At 50.8% G+C, this 23,635-nt stretch overlaps 10 protein-coding genes across 10 annotated transcripts; 7 read left to right on the plus strand and 3 right to left on the minus strand.

Moving 5' to 3' along the window:
- Positions 1–1,078: 1,078 nt before the first annotated feature.
- Positions 1,079–3,340, plus strand: K460DRAFT_409351 (uncharacterized protein; the record flags this gene model as incomplete). The annotated part of the gene is made up of 1 exon (XM_040937240.1): positions 1,079–3,340. One exon carries the CDS (start codon positions 1,079–1,081, stop codon positions 3,338–3,340), a length of 2,262 nt encoding a protein of 753 aa, XP_040784472.1.
- A 516-nt stretch (positions 3,341–3,856) lies between these two features.
- On the minus strand, positions 3,857–5,868 carry K460DRAFT_294080 (general substrate transporter; the record flags this gene model as incomplete). Its single annotated transcript, XM_040929470.1, has 5 exons — positions 3,857–4,572; positions 4,768–4,798; positions 4,907–5,298; positions 5,377–5,785; positions 5,839–5,868. 5 exons carry the CDS (start codon positions 5,866–5,868, stop codon positions 3,857–3,859), a joined length of 1,578 nt encoding a protein of 525 aa, XP_040784473.1.
- A 3,651-nt stretch (positions 5,869–9,519) lies between these two features.
- K460DRAFT_262631 (uncharacterized protein) lies at positions 9,520–9,693 on the plus strand (the record flags this gene model as incomplete). The annotated part of the gene is made up of 1 exon (XM_040927476.1): positions 9,520–9,693. A coding segment is annotated over one exon (174 nt), but the record flags the coding sequence as incomplete, so codon positions are not given.
- A 598-nt stretch (positions 9,694–10,291) lies between these two features.
- On the minus strand, positions 10,292–11,964 carry K460DRAFT_409353 (uncharacterized protein; the record flags this gene model as incomplete). Its single annotated transcript, XM_040937241.1, has 4 exons — positions 10,292–11,499; positions 11,549–11,735; positions 11,793–11,909; positions 11,959–11,964. The coding sequence occupies 4 exons, from the start codon at positions 11,962–11,964 to the stop codon at positions 10,292–10,294; spliced, it is 1,518 nt and encodes a 505-aa protein (XP_040784475.1).
- A 158-nt stretch (positions 11,965–12,122) lies between these two features.
- Positions 12,123–13,408, plus strand: K460DRAFT_319455 (ubiquitin-conjugating enzyme E2 6). Its single transcript, XM_040930422.1, has one exon. The coding sequence runs from the start codon at positions 12,361–12,363 to the stop codon at positions 13,189–13,191; it is 831 nt and encodes a 276-aa protein (XP_040784476.1). The 5' UTR covers positions 12,123–12,360; the 3' UTR covers positions 13,192–13,408.
- Positions 13,409–13,625: 217 nt separating this feature from the next.
- On the plus strand, positions 13,626–14,946 carry K460DRAFT_369932 (uncharacterized protein). The gene is made up of 2 exons (XM_040934056.1): positions 13,626–14,230; positions 14,322–14,946. The coding sequence occupies exons 1-2, from the start codon at positions 14,072–14,074 to the stop codon at positions 14,679–14,681; spliced, it is 519 nt and encodes a 172-aa protein (XP_040784477.1). The 5' UTR covers positions 13,626–14,071; the 3' UTR covers positions 14,682–14,946.
- Positions 14,947–15,672: 726 nt separating this feature from the next.
- On the plus strand, positions 15,673–18,708 carry K460DRAFT_293590 (putative isomerase YbhE; the record flags this gene model as incomplete). Its single annotated transcript, XM_040929432.1, has 5 exons — positions 15,673–16,040; positions 16,090–16,888; positions 17,202–17,764; positions 17,808–18,002; positions 18,111–18,708. The coding sequence occupies 5 exons, from the start codon at positions 15,673–15,675 to the stop codon at positions 18,706–18,708; spliced, it is 2,523 nt and encodes an 840-aa protein (XP_040784478.1).
- Positions 18,709–18,959: 251 nt separating this feature from the next.
- On the plus strand, positions 18,960–19,658 carry K460DRAFT_358608 (uncharacterized protein; the record flags this gene model as incomplete). Its single annotated transcript, XM_040932120.1, has 2 exons — positions 18,960–19,292; positions 19,356–19,658. The coding sequence occupies 2 exons, from the start codon at positions 18,960–18,962 to the stop codon at positions 19,656–19,658; spliced, it is 636 nt and encodes a 211-aa protein (XP_040784479.1).
- Positions 19,659–20,266: 608 nt separating this feature from the next.
- On the plus strand, positions 20,267–20,950 carry K460DRAFT_358609 (uncharacterized protein; the record flags this gene model as incomplete). The annotated part of the gene is made up of 2 exons (XM_040932121.1): positions 20,267–20,611; positions 20,660–20,950. The coding sequence occupies 2 exons, from the start codon at positions 20,267–20,269 to the stop codon at positions 20,948–20,950; spliced, it is 636 nt and encodes a 211-aa protein (XP_040784480.1).
- A 679-nt stretch (positions 20,951–21,629) lies between these two features.
- K460DRAFT_419910 (glycoside hydrolase family 5 protein) lies at positions 21,630–23,057 on the minus strand. The gene is made up of 3 exons (XM_040938046.1): positions 22,864–23,057; positions 22,452–22,816; positions 21,630–22,398 (listed from the first exon to the last, which is right to left on the minus strand). Exons 1-3 carry the CDS (start codon positions 23,048–23,050, stop codon positions 21,859–21,861), a joined length of 1,092 nt encoding a protein of 363 aa, XP_040784481.1. The 5' UTR covers positions 23,051–23,057; the 3' UTR covers positions 21,630–21,858.
- Positions 23,058–23,635: the final 578 nt, after the last annotated feature.

The following is a 23,635-nucleotide window of genomic DNA, read 5'->3' on the forward strand; positions in this document are numbered from 1 at the left end:
ACCACTTCGAGCGCTTGCTACCGCCGAGTTATCTCCAGATAGAACCTTCAGCTGTGTTCAAAGGACCCAATACTACCCCATAATTGAACTGGGGAAGAGTGCTCAGATGGCTGGTAATCCGAGAGAAGAGACAAATGGTATCCGGTATCTAACACTCGCCATGCAAGCCTCTGGGCACACATCTCAGACTAGTCCGCGTCGGGAATAGGGGCGGCTATAATCACGCCCACCGTTCAATCTGCAGGACTCTGGCTGTAACCGCTGGTTTCTCGTGGCTTCAGCCCTCGTGCCCACATGAACAAACACTATACGCGACCATGCCAGAAATCACTTCTTTTGTTACACATTCCTTGTTCGTCGACCTGGAAATAGTGTCGTGGAAGATGAAGTGCATTCGGCAACAACGAGTGCCGAACACGCCTCCTTGAGAGCTGCATGCCAGCAGACGGTAAAAGTCGGACAGCAGCATGGTTCTCCGCGTTCGGCGAGAGACAGGCAAAGAGGCTCGCTGGCAAAGGTCCTGAGCGCCCAAAATAGATCTCCGAGTTGATCGCGGCGGACCGCCGGTCACTTCGTCACGTACATTGGTGCTCTGTGCGCAGGCCAGGCACACGGCATCCGACGAATCAAGGCGATATGCATGCATCGTAGGACCCCGGGCCAAACGTGGAGCGGAGTGTAGCGAACTCTGAGCTTGGGCGCTTACAGTAGAGATAGCCAACCACCTAAAATATAACCGCCGCTCATCAACTGATAGAAGCGCCGAGGATTACACGCATGATGATTGGGCTCTTCCGACCACCACGAGGCCCAAAAGGGTAACCTATGCATGGGAGCCTTCTTTCAACCGCTATTGCCCTCGCTGCTGGCTTGGTATGTGAGAAGTGTGATCGTCTTATAGTCGTTATCCCCAGATTACCCGACGTTCCAACGCATGTCTACCGTGCTTGTACTCCCAGTGTTACTGTTTTGAGCATTTGTATGCTCCTTTGCACGGTTCGACAAGTGTTTCGTTTGGTCGCTCTATCTATTTCGGGTCTTTGAATCCCCTCGAAAAAGAACGCACCAGGAGTTCAGTATGGCGGGTCCGGCATTCCAACTATTTCCTCCTCCACCCCGCGCTCCAAGGCAGACAAGCCCGAGTCAAAGGCCTTCTCCTCATATAAAACCTGCAACACCAGAGCCAACAACGGAGCGGGTAGACAGCGCAAACAGCACAAAGCCGCCAGCAGACTTTCACGAGCTCATCATCCAGGTCAATTCAGTTCCTGTGTCTCCATCAAACTCAATGGCACCACCGCCCGCAATAGCAGCCCCTCCACGGGCACATATCCCTAATACGCAGGCTACGAGGACACCCCCACAAGCCAGCAGACCAACCTTCGAATCCCCATCACAACAAAGAACGCCTTCACCACATCTGATGAGACAAGAAAGCTTCTATAGAGGGCAAGACCCTCGAGCTCCGTCGCCGGCGTTTTCCGTGCAACACGATCAAAGCAAACAACAATCACGTATCGCCAGTCCGGATCCGGATCGAGCAGTATCTCCAGCTTTCTCAGAAGCCGCAACCCTCGTGCGAGCAAATAGTTCTGCCACACGAGTACGAAGCATGCTGCCTCAAGAAGATGTACCGATGCGATCAATGTTTCCAGTCTACGATCCAACAGTGCCCCTAGGGAATCAATCTTATAAGCCTACACAAGCATCACCGACCCATTTCCCTCGCACACAGATGAGCAGATCGCCATACGCTCCCGACTCATACATCCCCCACAGCAACGTCCGTACAAACAGCTCAACAGCTCCTCCACCGGCAAGGCCCTTCTTTACACCTTCGAATCTGCTCGATAATCTATGGCTAGCCACAAACGGCCAGGAAGAACCTACAGTACAGATTTACACTCTCAAGATGCATCGGGCAACCGCAGCAAACCCTACCATTACCTTTGGTACTACACCGTCTCTTCCTTTCTACTCACTAGCGCAGTCAAACCTCGCTGGCTCACATGACATCCCAAGCATCATGAATGAGCTACTCATTCAACGGCACCATCCCACTCAACCCCGAGTCCTCCCGGTAGCTCATCTCGATCTCATTGCACCTCCATCCCTGGATAACGTCGCGTTTGACCCACATCAGCAAGAAAGCACCACTCTTCTCACTAGCATATATCCCAAGCTTGCTGCTCTTCAAGCGCTTGATGCCGCTGCCAACTCTCCTGCCGCTTCTCGCATTGCTTTGTCAGATCCTGGTGCACAGTCGCCTGCTGCCCAACGACTGGCGGAAGATGTTCTTGCAGGGACTGCACAGCGTGAGTGCTGCGCGCTGGCGTGGATACGAGACAATCCTGAACAGCAAGCAAACCCTTGGGCCCAACACATGCCTTCGGAAGGATCATATCAGCTGCACCATCCTACGCTCGGAACATTCCCCATTTCCATTGAAGGGGATTGCTCCGTCATCAACACACCTTCTACTCGTCCTGTTACGGCATTCTACGGACAAAATACGCCTCTGACACCGCAGACTACTGGACGGAAGCCTGCCTCTATCACACTTCGCAATCCATACATCCTATCTCCATCATCGCCACGAACAAACGCCTTCTCGCCACTACAACCACCACCACGGATAGACAGCATGAATCGGCCCATATCGATGACCCCCTCGGAAATGTCAGTTGGCCAACTTCCAACCACCACAGACGCAACCGCCGACGATGCGATGCTCGCCCGCCTCGACTTCACCAACGATGCATTGATCCTGAACCTTGGTGCTCTATCACACTTCGGAAATCCCTTCCTCGCCGACGTAGTGACCGCCACGCTTCTCGCCGTCGCAGTTGCAGAAGCCACACGCGGCCGCCGAAGCCGCAGTCGAAACCAAAGCCAAGAGAACTTCGAGCCTCCCCCACCAAGCTTCACCTTGACCCACCAGAAAGAAGACACCGCAAAGGCGTTCAAAGAATCTTTCGTCGAAGGCTTTCAGGGCTTTGGCGGTAAGACTAAAGGACCAATTCGTGGGTCTGGGCTCAAGAGGTTCGCGTCATCGCTCAAGTCGACGGCAACGAGTAGGAGTCCGAGTACCAGCTTTGAGAAGGATATCGAGCTTGGGGAGTGGTATGGACAGGACAAGACCACCAAGGCCAAGGAGACAAAGGCAGACAAGAAGACTCGAAAGGAGAAAGAAGACCAGGATAAACTGCCGTTTGTGACACGGACGATCATCAATGTCCTGACATTCGCTTTCAAGAGTGTCGTGTTTGTGCTGAAAATCGCCATCAAGATTGTGGCAGGCGTCGTCGTTATGATTACGAGAAATTTCAGCAAGTTGTGAGAGCGTGTTAGATGGGGCCTTTTATTTTCCGTCAGCGACAAGTCTATTCTTCTTCTTCGTAGTGTTTTCTTTGGGTCACTGGTCTGCGGCTTTTGGCTCCGTTGCTTGATACCTCTTCGCTACATTCGTTATATACCACACTATTGACGCTGCTGGCGTGGCGAGTCTAATACCAGAATTGGGATTTGGTCTTTACTTGATTTGTGCCTTTTGCTTGCCCACCTAAACATTAATAACACGGCAAATCATGGATTGAAGGGTTACAGTAATTGTATTAGCGGACTATAGTATGCTAGGCCGTCCGAAAGAAGTGGAGAGTTGTGCAGGCATCAAGGGTATCCCTAAACTCTATCGCCGCTGTGAGGTAGTCCACACAGATACCCAGCCTTGTACACCATGAAAGATCTACCTGTATCCGAGACCAATATAGAGGTATCGATTTATTCGTAGATCCAACTCGTAAACACATGGCTTGTCGTTCCCACGCCACCAAATCGGTCAGACACAGTCTGCCGTCTAAGCCTTGGGCTCGACAACAGGGACCTGCTCAACGTGGCCGTGAGACTTGGTCTCGACCTTGACCTCACCCTTCTCGATGTCGCGCGTGATCTGGTCGAGACGCGAGCCAGCCTTGCCAGCCTTCCAAGCAGGGAGGCCTGAGTCGAAGACGTCGTCCATCTCTTCGAGCGTCTTGCCCTTGGTCTCGGGGGCCGCGAAAAACATATGGACGAGAGCGAGACCGTTGAAGGTACCGAAGATCATGTACATCTTCCAGTTGATGCTCCAGAGAAGTGGGGGAACCGCAAAGGCGAGAATGCAATTCCATGCCCAGTTGGATGCCGTTGCGAGCGACACAGCCTTCGCGCGGACCTTGGCCGGGAAGATCTCAGACGGGTAGGTCCATGAAGTGGGACCCCAGGTCGTCGCAAAGGAGGCAACGAAGAGGTATGAGCATGCGACAATGGCCTTGGAGACGGCGCTATGCTCCTTGGGAACAACCCAGGAGATGTCTTTGTCGGCCTTGTTCGGATTGGAGTGGCCGTAGGTAGCCTGCAGAGCACCGGTGGTGAAGAGCCAGGTCATCATGAGGAACGAACCGATCAGGAGAGCCGGGCGACGACCAAACTTGTCGAGGTATAGGATGGCTGGTAGGGTCATAACAACGTTAATAATGTATTGTATAGACGCTGTGAGCAGCTCATCGGCGATACCAGCTCCACGCATGATAAATACTAAAGAGCGACGTAGTTAGCATTATTCTGCGTAAAGATTGCTCCTTCTGGTGGGTTGTGGCGCAGCCTGTGGACCACAGCATACGTTGATTGGCTTACACGGCCGCGTGGCGCAGTCCACCTGAAGAAGGGATATATGAATATGGAGATTATTGAAACAAAAGAGTACTGAAAGAAAGTTCTGTTGAAACTTACTAATGTAATACATCATAACATTCATGCCGCACTGGTCGTGTTAGCGAATAAAAATGAAGTTTGGGCTGTCGATGGGCCAAAAAGGGCTATGAAGCACTTGATATGACCCAGGGACCGTCAAAGGGCGGTCAAAACGTACCAACTGGCTCCAAGCCTGTATAGACATTCCCAGGATTACACGCTTGACAATACGAGGCTTGATTAGAGCAGTGAAACTAGTCTCAGCCACCTCACGCTCGAACCGAAGAGCGTCCTCAATCTCCTTGTATTCGGCAAGCACCTTCGGGTGGTTCATGTCACCGCCGCCATGAAGATGGGCGAGGACCTGCAGAGCCTCCTCCCAGCGGTCCTTTGAAGCCAACCAACGCGGAGAGCGAGGGAAGAAGAAGAGACCGACTAGGAGAATGGCACCGGGTACAGCTTGGATACCCCAAGGGATTCGGAAAGCAGCAGTGCCCTGGGATGGGTTCTTGGCACCACCATCGACGAATGAACTGCCGTACTGGATGAAGTACTGGATAAGAATACCCCCTGTCATGTGTTAGCCGGCGTCGGAAGAAACACGTTGGAAACAGAGAAGTGAAAGCCGGGAAGAGCTATTCGACTTACAGGTGATGGCCCACTGTTGCAGGGAAACAACGCGACCACGAATTTCCTTTGGAGCAATCTCTGATTGGTAGACGGGAACGATAGCTGAGCAGACACCGATGGCGAAGCCACCAACGACACGGCCGATGCAGAGGAGTGGGATACCGTTGCTCGCAGATTGGAAGATGGCGCCAATGATCCAAATGAGAGCCGCAATTTGGATAGCAGTTCGACGAGAGAGGCGATCGGCAAGAAAACTAGAGCACAGGGCACCGATGAGGGACCCCGCAGGCATAGAGGCAGTGATGCCACCTTGGCGCGTACCACTAGGAGAGTTGAAGTAGTTCCTGTAGGCTTCGGTACCTAGGACACCGGACATGGAAGAGATGTCGAAACCGAACAGACCACCGCCAATGGCGGCGAAACCGCACTAACTATTTGTTAACAGGTGTAGTCAGAAGCAGGCTGAGTTTGAGAACTTACGATCGCATAGACATTGTAGAAGGTCTTCATCTTGCCGCGCGGTTGAGACCAAGCTGGGTAGACAGAGACAGTGGGGTTAGGTGAGAAAAAAGTGAGGGGAGTGCGGAGTGAGAGCTTCTTATGGGCCCAGGAGGGCGCGTGATTTCTCTGGATATTGTCTGTGCGCGCGGGCTATCCAAGCTACTAGCATTCACTCTTACGTTGTTCCCGCCATTAGGCCCTAGCAGCTACACTTGCCATGTGAAGGCGCCCGAGCCAGGGCAATAGCCCCGCAAATAAGCGTTTTTCCAAGGACGTAAATCCTACAGAAAACCGGCAACATATCCTGGGGTAGTGCATGACTGTTGTCCCATATTACTGTGCATAACGTTGTCCAATGAGAAGGGACTCGAGACGCCGTAGCCTTGCAGTTGGTTCCTGGTTTGCTGGCACGCGGTACGCCCGCCTCATGGGGTCTGCCGATCAGTTATCCAGGCAGTGAAGGACGGCATGATGCTGTGAAACGGGCTCCGCCCCGACAGGAAGGTGTACCACGGATTGCATTTGAAGTCATCAGTCGTTCTTGTCGGTTCATATCCAAATCGGGAGAGTAACATTTTCCGCCAAGATGAAACAAACTTGAAAGTCAGGTTACGTTACATAGCTAAACTCCATGGGGGATCATGCACCCGTTGCGGAGAAAGTTCGCCATGGCTTCCAACGACAAAGATGTGCCGAAACGCTTCCTGGACAGGGTTTCCGTCTGGGCGCGCGCGGCATGTCTAGGTTCTGTCCTGACGCGTCAAATGAGAATCTCGCGACAATTTGAATGTCATTACTCTACCGTATTTCACGTACTCCTGAAGGCCTTCGCTAACTTTTCAAATTCTGTTTGGCATTTGGAAACTACGCGAAGTACTCCTGGACTTCCTAAGATGTCAGCACGTTTACAAGACCTCGAGGGGGTAGGATGTCGAAAGAGCCTGTGATTAACGTCAGTGGCGGGACATGGGGGCCGACTCCAATTAGCTTAGCCGTTACGCCAACCGTTGATACACAGGCCTTTCGGTTGTCTTTGCTCCGCACCTTGCAAATGACACTCAACTTCAATTCGTCCAAGACAGTCGCAGGATATTCGCAGGATCGTGTGGCGTTCTTGGTAATTCTTGGTATCAGCTATCCAGAAGAGGACGGCGCATCGAGCACTCCATTGGGAACTGTAGCCGACAAAAAAAAATGTTGAAGCCCTTCCGAGGTCAGACGTGTAAACAGGGTTGACAAAAGAACCGCAGTATGTATCGAAAGAGGGCGTGCGACCGGTGTGCGAAGCTGCGAAAGAGTTTGGTTTCGAGGGGATTGGCTGTACGCGTACGAACCGTCAGCTCTAATGCACGGTCGCGCAAGGACTCCGACTAGATTCGACAAGAAGACGTCTATCGGGCGTTCGACAGCTTTGTTTCGACGTGGTTTCTGGTTGACTGCATACCATTGCAGCACAAGTCGCACTCATCTGGACAGTAACTTGCACAGGCAAGCCCTTACAGCATACTGTAACCCTTCAGCCCTTCGTATCGCCTTACACCCAGTTTGACAAACTGCATGTCTCGTCGGCCAGTATATGTCTTGTACGATCTTCCACCCTCAATGAAACTGCACACTCGCAGATCTTAGATGGAATCTGTGCGGGCAGATCAAGAGATGAAGAGGACGTCCCGGTCGACGGAAAAGCAGATCATATCTAATGATATTGCAGAATACATGGCGCTCATCGAGTCGACAACGTGCAAAACCGATCTATTGTGGATCGATGCGCGTGGTACGGCCTGCTCTACCCATTAGATTCGATGATGCCGTGCGATGGTGAGCTCACCCTCACCGGTCGTCCTGTGGTGATTCCGAAGCCATTGTGCGGCAAAAGAGGATTTGGTGTAAGTCGAAGGGCTCGATGTTGGTTCTTGGAGAAATGTAGAAAGTACAGCATTGAATACATTCCCAATAACATCGCTCATAAGCGATAATATAGATGCGTTAAGCGCTCCAAAGTTTGTCAAAGTAAGGAACTGTTTATAATGTACTGGCAATAATGCTGGCTGATGATGGAATACATACCTAGGCATCTCTCGCACATTTCCGCTCAAGTGGGAACAGGCTAACCCCAACCTATCTAGAGTACTTGGAACGGTTTAGAAACGACAACTCATGCCTACCAAACCCACTTCCGCTACAAGTATAGACAACTTGCTAACTTTCTGCTTTGATCAAAGCATACGGTCATCATAGGCAAGTATTACTGGGAGCCGCCAAGCACTATTGCACATAAGATGGAATGAGGTTGAAGATGGTCAGCATTCTCAAGTCGCACTATCACGAGCTTTCTTTTTTTAGGAGAACGCCGATAGGGTAAGAAGTCGCAATCACTCCATTCGATCAGATCGCTAATGACATATGGTAATAGTTCTCGCCCGGCTCACTCTATGGAGTTCTGCGCTTCCTTTCGTTTGCGCATGTCTATTGTCTCCACTTGACTTCTCTCCCCGGGATGTATCCCTTTACTTCGCATATTCGCCTCCTGCCACAACCACAGTCATCTCTCAACTAGCACACCATCACGTCTTAGTTGTCAAACCCTAGCATTTCGCCTCTCATTCGCTGCACGACATCTGCAAGCGAACGAGTTAGCACCGCGCTACTCACCGACAACCCCCAATCGCATGTCTCATCACAGTATAGCACATTTATAGCCTCACCAAATCTAAACAACCAGGGAAGGGATGTCCTCGTGTTGCACTGCATTTTAGTTCTCTCTTTGCATTCCTAGTTGAGCTCAGACTATTGGGTTGGTAGAGATGTGGAGAGAAGCTCCTGCATAAGATCGTGCAGGTGGACCTGCTGACGCACGCAGCTGAGGCCATTATACGGATAGCAAAAGTTCCGTTCAACATTATGTATATATGTACTGCTACAGTAATGGGTTGTATCAGAATGCTCCATCTGACCGTTACCTCCACCCGATCACCTCAAGCAACGCAACGCAGTCAGCTTAGACTTATGGCGACTTGTTAAGCTTACTGTAACCACCCGCCCGAATCGCTAAGCACGCGCACAACAGATCGCACGTTGTGCTACCTTGATCTTTCGCCACGACACTCAGTACTACGGAATTTCAACTTCGACAGGTTGCCGTCGGCAGCTATCCGCGCTTTCCAGAACAGTGATCCAGTGTCAACCGAACAGAGCCAAAACACCAATATTGTATCGCAGATTACTGAAAGTGGAAGAAGGAGGGGCCCGTATCAGCTGAGAGTTTTCACTATAAACGTCTGTACCAGGATCCCGGGACGAGCGGTGAGGTCCACCGTACTTGGCTGTGTCTGAAGTGGAGATAGTGAATGCAAACAACCTACATCACCGCGCATCTGAACGCAACGTATCTCGCAGCCACCGATGAAGAACACACGATCTTGCAAATCTCCCGGGATTTCTCGTCCCGACCACGTTCGCTCCTACCTTAAACGGAATCGCCATCACACCTACCGTATACGAACAACTCAGCAAGACCTGGCCTGAGTTGCCTCCTCCAAAGTTTTACTTCCACGCCCTTTGAAACAAAGACATCTATTCTGTCTTACATATTGGCCTTCGTCAACTGCCCTGATTAGGTCGGCTGTTGTCCTTACGCTTCTTCACGACCCCACTCCAGTCATGCCGCATCCGATATCGAATAGCGTCTTTGCGCGCACAAGCCTGACAACATGTGATGTCTTCATTATGGCCCTAGGGTATATGGACGCTAGAACAATGCCGTCGCCAGAACAACTTATCGAAAGCGCCAGCCCTTGGTTTCTGGACGCCGAAACGGTGTGGTGGCGCAAGTTCTTGATGAGTGCTCGATGAGACGGCACGAAGAAGAATAGTGCTGGAAAGAAGGAGAAGCTTGGACTCATTTATCCGTAGGCTTCGAACGTTGGCAGACGTCCGTCGAACAAACTCCGTGGTTGATCAAACCCCAGACACCTTCGCGTTACGCAGTTGATAATACGGTCCCCGAACATTCGAGACCAGTCCCGCTGTACCGCTTGTATTCGGCAAGAATCCTACGCACATCACAGCTGCCACGAGGAGGTATCGCACATTCGCTAGCTAGTCCATGGGGTGAAGGATGAGGTATGGCGGGGACGTGGTCGATAAGCAAGCGCATATGCCCACCAAGACGTCGATGCTAGAATTTGAAACTTAAAATTCACATGCATCAACTCGATCTAAGTTGAAATGCTCGTGGACATATGATCGTTGCTTCATAGGCTCCATCTTTGGCAGTATGACATCCAATATGTAGTTCACATCAACATTGAGAACCACAAAGGCATCAAGGGAGGAAAATGCCATGCTTGTCAGAGAATCTAGAGCTTACTAGTACATATCTACACCCCATTCCAGCTCATTCCTAGTCTCTTCCACTTCACCTCCACACCGTTTACAAGAACTCAATCCCCACCCCAAAGCTCAAACCCTTCCTTCCCTCCTCCTTCGCCCTCATCACAAGCGGCAAGCTAAAATTAATCTCAAATCGCGCAACCGGATGCGCATACACCAGTCCCACACCCGCCGCCGCACTCGGCAGCTCCTGTGTCAAACTTTGCACCGTCTTCTGCAAGCTACTCTGCACCTCGTTCCCGCTTCCGAATGACCCTTCTTCCTTCTTTGAAGACTGGGACTTGAGCGAGAGCAGGCGCCCGCCGTTGATGAACGCTTGAAGTCGTAACGGGGTTTCTTTTCCGACACGCGGGACTGGGAGGAGGAGGGAAGCGCCACCAGCAGCATACACGTCGCCGCCTACAGCGTCAGGGCCGTCGTGAGGACCGAGGCCAGCAAGGCGGAAACCACGGACGGTATTTGGACCACCGAGCTGGAAGCGGTCGTTGATGCGTGATGCTTGCGGGCTATTGCCACCACCCAAAGTCAAAGGGTACAGGAGTCCTCCACGTAGACCCGCGGTCAAGGTGATGCCAGTGTCACCGAACGGAAGCGCGACTTGCGACTCAGCTTCCGACTTGAAGAATGCTACGTCGCCTTTTAGCGGACCGAAACCTGCGAGCTCAGACACAGTCTTCATAAGGTAACCACTGCTAGGCAGTAGGGGATAGTCGCGCTTGTCGTTGATCCAGGTATGCGTGATGCTTGATTTGAAGGAGTCGCCTGCGTCGACGCGGACAGTTGGGGATGCGTTTTCTGCGAGACTGGTGACCTGTCGCCAGATGCCAGAGTAGCCAAATTCATGCTGATGTCCTGTCTTTGATCTCCACAAAAGCTTTGAGTTTCCACCTTTTAGTACTTCTTCGTGACTTGCCCAGCTCTTCAGCGTTGAGCTTGCGAAGCCATTGACTTGGATTTTTAGGTCTGGGTTGCTCAGTATTGGGGAATCGAAAGCGAGAGAGTAGGCTGAGCGTGTTCGCGTTCCTAACGATCCATGTGCATTGAGAGTCTCGGCTCCACCCAGCACATTCCGCAGCTCAGCGTGAACGTAGGCATCCGCCTCTGAAGCGCCAGCCTCTGTGCCTGTCTTGATGGTGTAGTTGCCGCGCTCGAAGGCAGAGATGTAGACATCGACATCGGTCGGTGAGCTGGAGGCATTTGTCTGATCCGGTCTGTCGAGATATACCGATATTGGCGACTTGAAGATACCTATATAGCGTTAGACATGTGCGAAGGCTTCAGTCGCATGTTGTCCTACCAAAGCGATTTAGCTTGTCCGTAGCATTGCCCACCTCCTTCAAAGCCTCTTCAAGCGTGTATGACTCATCGCGATTCGCGCTCAGCAAAGGTTCGACTACTCGCTCGAGGAATGATCGCCTTGTCCGGTTGGCGTGAAGGATGCGGACCGATGATATCGTCACTGGGAGGGAGGTATTGTCGCCAATCTATTCCACAATTAGCACACGCTTCGATGAGGCCACCTAAGCTTGCAGAGTACATACCAGCTCTACCAGCCTCTCTTGTGACTTGTGATGCTGTGCGTTTAACCGCGTGTTGAGCTCATCCTGCTGCCGCTTCTGCTCGTTGATGTCCGTCTTATTCTTCAGCCTTTCGAAGACCTAGAAGCCGATTAGCTGCATTCCCGCAATCGTCCATTATAATTTCTACTTGCATCATCTTCGTTCGGCGACGCCATTGAGGCTGTTGATGTCTTCGAGCTCAAAGCTTGGCGGTCGATAGAAACCTTGGATGATGGGGTGCACTTCCGACCTCCGAGATCTGGACCGCAATGTCACGTGCGTGCATCAATCAATCCACGGTTGCGGCTATGCCGGTCACTGTGCCTTCATTCACCACCTATTCCACCTCGTCACTTCTGCTGTGAATTTGTCTTCTTTCACATACGGTAATCGCGGCATACTCGTATTACTACTTGACCTACACCCTTATCTGCCCAAACAACCTACATCACCCGCCGCGAACTCCACCAAACTCTACGTAATCACAAAGGCAACCACATCTGCCAACCCTTCTACAACACCCCCTCTCGCCCTCCCACACATAATCACGATGGCAACACCTGCAGCAACCAAGCGCCTTACAAAAGAATACGCTTCTATCACCAAATCCCCACCACCCTACATCGTCGCCCACCCCTCCGAAAAGAACATCCTTGAGTGGCACTACATTCTCACCGGGCCACCCGACACGCCCTATGACGGTGGCCAGTACTGGGGTACCCTCATGTTCCCGCCGGACTACCCTTTCGCGCCGCCCGCAATACGCATGCACACTCCATCCGGCCGCTTCCAGCCTTCCACACGACTCTGCTTGAGCATAAGCGATTTCCATCCGAAGAGTTTCAACCCGGCGTGGGAGGTCAGCACAATACTGACGGGCTTGCTAAGCTTCATGACAAGTGAGGAGATGACGACGGGATCTGTTAGGGCGAGTGAGCAGGAGAGGAAACTGTTTGCACAGAGGACGAGGTGGTGGAATAGCACTGGCGGTGGATCAAAGCAGATGAGTACACAGTCGTCGAACTCAAGGGGCATAGGAGGCATCAAGGCTGGCGACGGGGGTGCGAAGTTCAGGCTTGAGTGGCCGGAGACGGACGAGGAGAACCTCCAGTGGATGAAGGAGAAGCGCATTGACTCTGCAACGGGACTGCCGCGGCCAGTACAGAGCTCATCACAACTACATTGTTCGCCTGAGGTTGCTGGCTTGAGGCGTAGACCTGGTGCGAGTGCAACGGTGGTTCACGATGCGGCGCAAATAGCACGCGATGCGGGACAAGGCTGGCTGAGCCGCAACAAGTGGAAGATGGTCCTCGGAGCGATGATGATGTACATATTGGTCGCGAGGGTGCTGGGCGATGGCGCTGTGTCAATGTCCACTTAGCTGCGCGTTCGATCAGCGACATGGTGGTGCACTTGTAATTCATGATATACGTATCGAGAGGCAAACAGCCAGACGGGATTCATTGAGGCGTTGGGCGCTGGACATACCCCATTTTAGGAGACGATCAGATCGAACCATAGGTTGTGATACTCAACATATGCTTTAATACAAACACATTGGAGGTATACCAGATTCTCACACAATTCTAAATCAGGTCACGAATACATCATGTCGAGTCCATTGGCGAGCTCGACAACGAGACTCATCAAGTCTTCCACCTTCCAGCCTCCTTCAATACTGACATCCTGCTTTGTTGTCCTTCGTACTTCATCCGGCTGTGGAGCCGACCAGACTAGGCTAGCTCTGGTATGGCGATGATGCAGCGAGCATCCGACTATCCACATATCTATCCACTTTCAACGTCACGCTCATCCCTACAAACTCGTAGACCATTGTCGGAATCTCTTGCAATAAAACCAAGTCTCTAATAACGAGGCATAGCTCCCTTAAAGTAGTCAGGCCTGCCACCTGTTGACTTTAGGCGCGTTTGATAATTTGTGCCTTTGCACGCTGCTGTTGGCCGTTGACGTGTCCAGGGATCGGAGGATCTGCAAGGGCTATTTGAGCCGCAATTGGGTGGCTGAAGATGTTGAATAGGGATGGCAGGTACGTATGATGGCATCTGTGGAACCATGAAACATAGTTTGCTCTTTGGTCCCACGGTTTGTGACGGGTATATAGATGCGCGATCTACTCGCTCGTGTTTCTCACATTTCGCTCACATCAAACACGTTCAAAACGAAACGTCTAGTTTACAGAGGAACAACCCACCCCCCAGCTTTTCGACACCTAGTAAACAGATTAATCGCCAATACCCAGAATGTGGATCTCGACATTGAGCGTATTTGCGGTGGCTGGTGCTTCGTTGTGCGCAGCTCTGCCGACAGAGCTCACGAACTTCCTCCTCGTCACAACCTCACAGCTTAACCCGAGCGCAAATTCTTCAGAATTGAAGGCTGTCTCCGCGACTTCGCTATTCGTACGTTTACATTTCTTCAACTCCCGCCTCACCTTTTCCGTCTTGCCTAAATTATTCGATATTATCTTAGCAGATGTTAACACCATGTTAGGATCCCTTCAATCAACCAGCTCTCCTCCTTCGCTTAACAGGGCCGGGCTACGGTTCACTTCCAAACTTCACCTTGACTTCGGGGACGCTTTCGACTATAGCCTCAGCGCCTTTCGGCGGTGCTAAATATCGCTACAACAGTACCGTAGTGGCGGCCGGGAAAGAGCTACAGTTCCTAGCTTCGGAGCAACCGGCAGGGAACCTGGCGTTGGACGAGGGGTATTTGTTGACCGTGAACGGCTCGAGAGAAGGGTGGACGATTTGTGAGGGCGCGTTGAGTAATGATGTCTTGAGTTGGAAAGGGAATGGGACGACATGCGAGAAGACGTATGTGCATGCTGTTACTAAGGCACCTTATTGAGGGCTAGGATCAAACAACAGGAAACTGAGAACTCCAAGTAAGGGATGGGAATGAACGCTTGTTGAGCTAGTATCGCTTCAGATACCTTCCCACGGCCATATCTCCCCTTGATTTGACCAGTCTATAGTGATGCAATTTACAGTAGTGACTGCGCTCTTGTCTTTCGTAAGGTTCATGTCCGCATATTTAATGTATAGAAAGAGACCGTATCGACTAGCGATCCGATGGTTGTATTGATTGATACGGAGTTGAAATGATAAGAGAAAGCTGGTGATTTGAAGGATTCGGAGAGCATTTTCCGATAAACATTGTGGATTACGAGCGTGGTGGTAGGCGTCTATCGGGTCCCTGGTTCCGCCCAGGCTGCATTGAAGCTGTCCTGAAACTACGGCTCGAAGTAAATTTGGCATTGGAATTTTCGTTTGTGTTTACGCAGATTGTTCGCCAAAGGCAAAATGGCGGTGTCCCCATATTTGCAGCCGCGGATGTGCGTAATTCATGCCGGCACATGTTTGTATGCCGGCGCAAGTTTGCGGCGTGGTGGCCGCGATCCCGGTAGCAGAGATGACTAGTGACACCCAGTGATCTTCATGATGGTATATTAAGGCGATGTGTGACCGTGAAACAGGGCTAAGTAATTTCCCTGCGTTGATTATCCGGGGTCGGCGCCCAGTTGCAATAGGGCGATCCTGGAACAAAACAAGCGTGCATATTGCAAGTATATTACTCCGATGTATAACCCTTTTATCCGGGAGCCGATCAGACATGCCGACGCAAAGAAAGATCCTTGAAACTGATGAAATGCAAGATGAGGTCGTGTTTCTAGCCGAAGGCTTTGTCAAGACGTGTTCCATTAGAGTAGCTCTAAACCGCAGATCGCGCACGCATGACCCAGGATGATGAATCGCGAACATGAAAGAAAAGAAAGAAAACTTACATACATCTATGCTATTGCCGTGCAGTAGGGGCAGTTGCTCCACCGAGGTTCGCTATGTTGTCCACACACCCCATTCTTCTATCGCTTTTCGGCAGCGTCGCCAGTGCAGCGGATCTATGGGCGACTCACTATTCAGGCACCGTCAACCATCTGACCTTCAGCGAAGGCACCCTGAAGCTCGGTAGCTCAACGCCAACAGGCAACAGATTGCCGAGCTGGATAACATACGATGGTCCAGGGAAGGCGTTGTACATACCCGATGAGGTCTTCTACGGCGCACCAGGGGGAAACTTGGTTTCGTTCTCGATCGGCAATAATGGCACTCTGACCGCAGCCGGCAAGGCGCCAACTCCTCTTGGTGCAGTTGCAACAACTCTGTATGGCGGAGCGGATGGTAGAGGGTTCATTGCAAATGCTCACTAGTGAGTCATTACACCTTTCTCACAGCTACCATTACTGACCAACGAACAGCCAGTCTTCGCAACTGACAACCTTCAAGTTGCCTCTCAATGGTGGACAACCACTACAGACGCTGAAGTATACGATGAGCGGCAAAGGCGTGGACCCGAACCGCCAGGATGTGCCACATCCGCACCATGCATTCGTGGATCCTACAGGAAACTTCTTGCTGGTGCCTGACCTGGGTGCTGACTTGATCCGTATCAACAAGATTGACAAGACTTCTGGCCAGCTCACTGAATGTCCTTCCGCTAAGCCTGTTCCAGGGAGTGGTCCAAGGCACGGTGTTTTCTGGAACCCAGCAGGGACTAATTCGCGAGTGCGACGAGGAGCAGAGGGTACCATACTCTTCGTTGCCAACGAGCTCACCAACTCGGTGCACGGGTGGAGCGTGTCATACCCATCAGGGGGCTGCTTGGCCTTGACATTGAAGCAAAACGTGACTCCGTACCAAGGCAATAGCTCTGCTGCGGCTAGTGCCAAAGTAGGCGAGATCAAGGTCAAGGGCAACTTCCTGTACATCACAAACCGAAACGACAAGAAATTTGCGCCCAACGATTCTCTTACGCAATACACGATCTCTTCAGACGGAACACTTGCGTGGACAGATAATACGTCCTCGTATGGTACTTATCCTCGCACCTTTGATATCAACAAGGCCGGCGATTTTGTCGCTATTGGTGATCAGACAACCGCGAACGTTGCCATTGTATCACGGGATCCGGTAACTGGTAAACTGGGCGAACGTGTGGCTGATGTGAGGGTTGGCGCCGTTGGTACTCCAGGGAATGAAGATGGCATCAGTGCGGTCGTGTGGGCCGAGTAGGCGGTGCATCGTTACCGTTGCCGTCATTGGGGTTGGAGAGCTACGGATATTTTGGTAAGGTCAGACTGATCTTGGCCATACTTCGTGTTGGTGGCATCAAGTGTATTGAACAAATAGGAGCGAACGCTGACCGTAGGACTCTTGCTGGGAGTGCCAAGACGCGCTAGCGGCATGCGTAGCTTCCTTATTCACGTGTCAAGACTCACAACTTCACTCGACACATCTGCAATCCTACAGCTTCCAGATTCTCAGCTACTGCCATCACTACGATCACCGACGCAACTTCTGCAAGCAATAGCCACTCTCTAAAGTCCTAAACCCCATTTTCTTAAATCTTCATCACACTAAGATCAATAAAATGAAGAGTGACAACTATCTGAATCTTTGCCTCGAGCAGGCTGCCAAGTCCCCCCTTCGATATCGCCATGGGGCCATCATAGTGCGCGGCGGAAAAGTCATCGGACAGGGCTTCAATGACCATCGCTCTGGCTTCGACGGTGGTGCCCTGAAGACGGGTCGTCTCCCACTGCGCTCTATGAACGGTCCTGCTATCGTTGCATTGAAGGGTAAGCAGAAGCTCAAGCGAGAGTTAGGGGTTCTGGGGGAGGAGACTGCTAAGACGTTTACGCCATTCGAGACAATGAACAGCGGAGGAAAGCTCGCTAATACGCCCCTCTCCATGCACTCTGAGATGATGGCTATCCACTCCGCCCTCTCTGCTTCTAGCACGATGACATCCAGTATTCTGTCCTCTCAAAAACCGTGCTTCAAACTATCAGGTGATTCTAAACGAAAAGCTCGACTACGAAGGGACGCCGTCAAATCGTACGTTGAGGCAGTCTGCAAAGCTGCCCTTGCCCAGTCCACCACAGAGCAACACTATGGCCAGTCTCAGGTTCAAGAGTGGCGCTTTGAAGGCTCTGCACCTCGATCGAACGACACTGAACCTCGCGCATCAAACCAAGGACGTGGCGTTGTCGACAAAGAACAGTGCGGTGAAACACCGGCCGAAGAACGAGAAGAAGAATCAACACAGGGTTGGCAACAAGTCCAACAGCGGACAACAAAAACACAAGCACCGACAGTGTGCTCATAAAACGTCAACAAAACACACCATCGTAGCACCTTGCCATTCTGCGGCTTCCAATCCTCGATTTTCTGATAAGCGCGATGTTCAGGAGCTGAAATCCGACGACAGCTGCGCCAGCATGGCGTCTACATACAAACTACGTCCCTCTTATGAGACTAAGAATCAGTCGGCCAAATCATCGAAAGCCCAGCCGATGCTGATTCCAAAAGGACAAACAGGCGAAGGCTCTCGTAAAACCAAAGAGAGAACGAAACATCCACGACTGAATGGAGCAGATCTGTACGTGGTCAGGCAAGGTTGGAAAGCTAGCTCTTCTGTTAGCAACTTAGTTGACTGCTGTGCGGAGCCCAACCCGAAAGTAGAGACTAGCATTACGAAACTTCCCTCGACTGGCTCGCTGTACGATGAGCTTATCAGTTCTCAAGTGGAGACGAATCTTGTAGTTGCTCCCTCCGTTCCTCCTGAAAGGCACCCTTCTGTTCTTGCATCACGACCCTGCTACAGATGTATATCGTACATGGCATCTGTTGGTATCAAGCGAGCTTTTTGGACTACGGAGTCCGGCGATTGGGAGGGCGCCAAGGTTCGCGACCTAGTCGACGCACTCGATAATCTAGGGTTGGAGCAGCCTTCCGGTGCCACTACAGCTCTCAACAGCGTCTTCGTCACTAAGCATGAGGTCTTGATGCTGCGACGTATAATGGGAGATACATAAACATGGTTTACTCAGAGCTCTTCTTCCTCCACGGTAGTTTGGTTTGATTATGTTTTTCTAGAAGCAGATCCCACGTTCACCTTCGAGCTACGCGATTCATTTTCACCGCCGTTCTATCTTGCCTATTACAGACGTCAATCACTTTCACTCTTTTGATCTAAGACATAACTGTAATGGGAATTGTTGGATCCTTCAGTTCTCATATACTCACGGCTTACACACTCCGGCGCTCTCTCTATCACGGTCTCAACATGAGTACCTTCGACGACTTCGGCGATCTCGAGTGGGGAAATTCAAGGCCGAATCCTGTTCGGTTCGCGGACTGCTTCGACCGCCTCCCGGTCAATACACCTTCGAACCACGCTCACATCATTGACTTGTCCTCGTACAAGCCGGCAGAAATTGGCGGGCAGTATGATCTGAAGCTTCAAGACGCGGTTGTTACCCTGATTTTCAACATCTCGAAGGGTCTCCTCAAGCGATTCCTGAGCGCTAGCATCAAAACCTTCAAGATGGTTCACCAACTTCAACTGGGGCCATCGAACATGAAGCTCATCATCTGGAGGCGGGGAAATCAAGTTCTTGTACGTATTCATATTTATACTACAAGTGTACTGTTTGTATACTGATAAACCTGTCTCCATTAGGTCGGGCAGTACATTGAGTACCCGGATAGCAATCTCGTCGAGTGGGACAACCTCATCCGTTATGTCATCAACTTTGACGGTACCTGGGATATTACTGAAGCCTCTTTCGGAAAATACACTCGAAGCAAACTCATTGACGCCTGGATTGGGGCTTTTGTGCAACCCATCCTCAACAGAGAGATCACGGCTTCTAACGACAAAGATATGGCAAAGCTTGCGACTAGTTCCGCTAACTATATCCTCATGTGCAAGTGCTGGAATGCAGAAGAGGGCTTCAAGTGGACGATTAAGACGACTTGGTAGGAGAACAAATACCAGCCACGAATCTAATGGAGACGATCTTGCTTTCATTAAGGGTCATGCATGGGTGTAGAGCACAAGGCCAACTTTAGTACAAGTTTTGACCAATTTTTTCCTGTCCAGTAGCAACCTTTACGTCTACAACTGAGTGATCAATCTCACAATCATACATTAGTGTTCAGACGAATTGTGGTTTTCTCTGCGTAAATGCTTAATTGGTGTCTCACCTTTACCTAGTTTTTAATATTACCACTCAAATTGGACCATAAGCCAGTCGCTACCACTCTCGTCCACATCTGCAAAGAAAGCTACACATCAGACTGTACAGTACAGTCAAAAAGCTTTTGCCGTCACCGTCGCACCAACCTTCAGTCCTTACACGCCACGCTATCTCGATCAGTCGAATAAGCAATGAGACTATACTCCTCTTCACGTTTTGTTCACTTCAATATCTAGTCTTCACATTCACAATCGGGGCTCACACTTCACCACTCACTGAAGGTCTATGGGGCTTTGCGTTGCATGTATATATCAACCGTATTCTACCTACGCCCTCGGTTGAGACCCCAGTTATCTCTCGCTACTTCTCGTACGACCTCACCTTACCCAGAATGACAAGTCTCATGCAGTTTGAGCCTACTGCCATGGATATTGATCGAGACGAATCACCATCTGTCAAGAGCGACACGAGCCACGTCTCGTTCACGAACGACTGCGAGAGCCTGCCCGCGAGTGGTCCAGTCAGCCATGCGCACATCATCAATATTGGCGAGTATACTAGCTGCATTAAAGAGGAAGGAGCTATTAAGCTTCAAGATGCGGTCGTCACCACGCTCTTCAATGTGTCACCAGATACACTCATGTCCTTCCTCAGCCCAACGGTGAACACCTTTAAGGCTATCTTCGGAAAAGGCGATACACAGCTTGTAGTCTGGCGCAAGGGCTTAGAAGTCTTTGTAAGTCATTATTCCTGGCACACGTTATAGTCGCTAATAATACAAAAGATCGGAACGTTCGAGCACCATAAATCTATGAAGAAGTACCGCTTTGAGCAAGTTGCAGGCTTCCTCATTGGCTACGACGGATCCTGGCAGTTCAAGGTTACGGCTAGCAATGCATACTCCAACTCCAAGTGGGCTGACGTCTGGGCTGGAAGGTTTGAGTGCTTCGGCGGGGTTGCAAGGATGGCCGTTGAGTTTGAAGAACTTGATATGGCAAAGCGATCGTCGATGCTGGCTGAGTCAATTCTCAACAACAGATACTGGGAGCTAAAGGCTGATATCAAGGCCGCTTGAAAGATGTCAAGACATATCTGAACGAAGGACGCCCGGCGCAATGTGGTGTGGAAGTTTCATTTGGAATTTGGTTGGAGGGAATATAGTGCCATTTATCGAGCGTTTGGCGTTTGCAAAGTCAATGAGGGGCCTAGCTAAATGATCCACCGGAGAGTGGTTCAATCTACATCTGATTGCCGCAGTCATCTAGTAGGCAACTGACGACAATGAGCATCAGTGTGCTCGTACTAGCAAGATTCTCGCGATTCAAAACGTACCGTTATAGAGTTATCATGCAAATTTCGAAGTCAACGTGCATTAGAAAGTGCTGAACACGCTTACCTATCTCTCCAATCTTGAGAAAGACGAATACCTCTTATTGTCGCACGCAGACTGCTCCCCGCTCTCCACCCTATCTTTCTTCGTCCCTTTGATACTTCAATATTCTCGAACAAATTCACGCACATTTTCCGTAGCTAGTCCGATAAGCCCCTCAGAACTCTCATTGGAAACTACAATAGAGCCTATAGTCCAGTGGAAAGACACTCCGCCAATCAAGCACGGCCTAGAACTGCATCAAAGTCGCAGCTGAGTCTCAGTCACCTGCATAATTCAGTTGTCCCAGTAGTAGCACAGTCTAGACGCAATCGATCCAGGACAGCATGGAAATTATGTGAGAGATACGAGTTCGAAACTCGTGGACCTGATACTTTATTTATCATAGCATAAGAGGTGCCCATCACTCATCTTTCGCATGATGATGTTGAATCATCTCTGCGTACCGCGCTTCCGCTTCCATGTGATTGAACAAAATAACTCCAACATCGACTGATCACCACCACTGATAAGTCAACATACCCCGACCTCGTGCGTACCAGTGCTGTGATCACCCCAATTCTCTCTCACGTCTCACACTCAAAGATCCCCCTCTACAACAGCCACTTGCCAAAGTCAAAAGCAGCTTCCGCCTTGCTAGCAGCTAGTCCAGCCTCCTTCAGCGAACCCCAGTTCACGTCGTTGATGCCGACTTCGTAGTCCCAACCATGGTGTGGATCTGGGTTGGGCAAAATCTGCCAGTAGAACCAGGGGATGCCGGCAGCGTCGATCTGGGCAGCCCACTTCTTAATGTTCGCGTCTCGCGTGCTGGCGCTGATAGGACTACCGCCATTACAATTGTTGTTGCTAGCGTCGGTGTAGCACGCACCCCATTCCTGCATGATCAACTTCTTTCCACTAGACTTTGCGCGGTCCACATATGGTTTCAACTTCGCTGTTCCGAAGTCATCGGTCCCGTAGGCGTGGATGGCAAGCACGTCGAGGGCAGCGCAGGAGAAATAGGGATCGAGGAGTGAGTTACTGAGGTAGGCACCGCCGCCGGTGGAGACAAGGATATCCTGGCTGTTCTTGAGAGCGGATTTGATGGATTGGGCCATGGTGCATTGCCATGAGGCGAGGGCGGTGGGGTTACCCTGAGAAGTAGTTAGTCATGTGGGTTAAGTGAAAGTGGGCAGGGATGAATCACCTGGGGATGCATAGCTTCGTTCTGAGCCTCAAACGCGAAGATGTATTCCGGGCTCTGAGCCCATGTTTTACCGTTGCTGGGGTTAACGTGGGCAAGAACATGCGCAATGCGGTCCTTGAATTGGGCGATGGCATCGGTGTTGGTGTAGAAGTTACCAGTTCCGTACCACTTCCCGTAGAAGTCCTTCTTGCCTTCGAGCGCGTTGTAGCTATGGATAGAAATAAGGAGTTTGATGCCATAGCCATGTGCTTTGACCATTAAACCGTCAAGACGATTGAGAACTGTATCGTCCCAAGATGTGGGTGAATCTCCCTGAAGGCTGTTGAAAGAGTCGATAGGAGTACCTTTGGTGGTTTCGGACTGGCCTTGATTTTTTAGCATTGCACTCTCTGAGACGTTACTTTGAACCTACCATCAAGCCATACGCGCAAGACTTTAACACCAGCACTCTGCAGCCCCTGAAGGAGAGTGGTCTGCTGTGCCTCTTTCAAACCAGCAGCATAATACAGGTTAGAAGCCGAGAATGATTTCGCAGCGTACGTGGTGCTAAGAGACGCAAAGCTGAAAAGCACTCCAGTAAAGAAGGTAGAAAACTTCATGGTGTTGGAGAATCCAAAAGACTTGTTTAGTAGGCAGAATATAGAGAGTGACTGAATGCCTCATATAGCTTTTCGTGACTGCAAGCCATCATGGTGTTGCTCTCTAGAGGTTGCATCGGACTAAAGCTGGAGGTTGACATGCCTAATAGGGAATAGATAGAGGAAGGCTGAAACATCGCGACTCCGCATCGCGCGCTCCGAACCGCAAAGACACCTCACTAGACACTGGGCATCCTTACATGTGCTAAACTAGTAATGTACTATAAGGCAGACTTTACTTACAGGTAGGCACACTTGCACTGAGCACTATCCATGATACGTCGAAAGTGCATACAGTCTTGGCTTGATCTGCAGTACTACGTCAGCAAAACCCGAATGCCCTTCTTGAATTTAGATTGATCTCTAAAGTAAGGTCATTAGAAATGTCGTATTCGTGTGGGGAGCATTACGTAGCTTGAGACCGCGGAAGGAGCGTCTTCGGCACCAGAATTATAGGCGATGTATTCCGAGGGACATGATTTGCCAAATGCTACGATGTAGGTAGGTCCACGTCAAGATGTACCATGGGCTAGACTCGGTGAAGTT

The sequence above is a fragment of the Cucurbitaria berberidis genome (genome assembly GCF_010015615.1).
Source record: "Cucurbitaria berberidis CBS 394.84 unplaced genomic scaffold K460scaffold_5, whole genome shotgun sequence".
Classification (NCBI taxonomy): domain Eukaryota; kingdom Fungi; phylum Ascomycota; class Dothideomycetes; order Pleosporales; family Cucurbitariaceae; genus Cucurbitaria; species Cucurbitaria berberidis.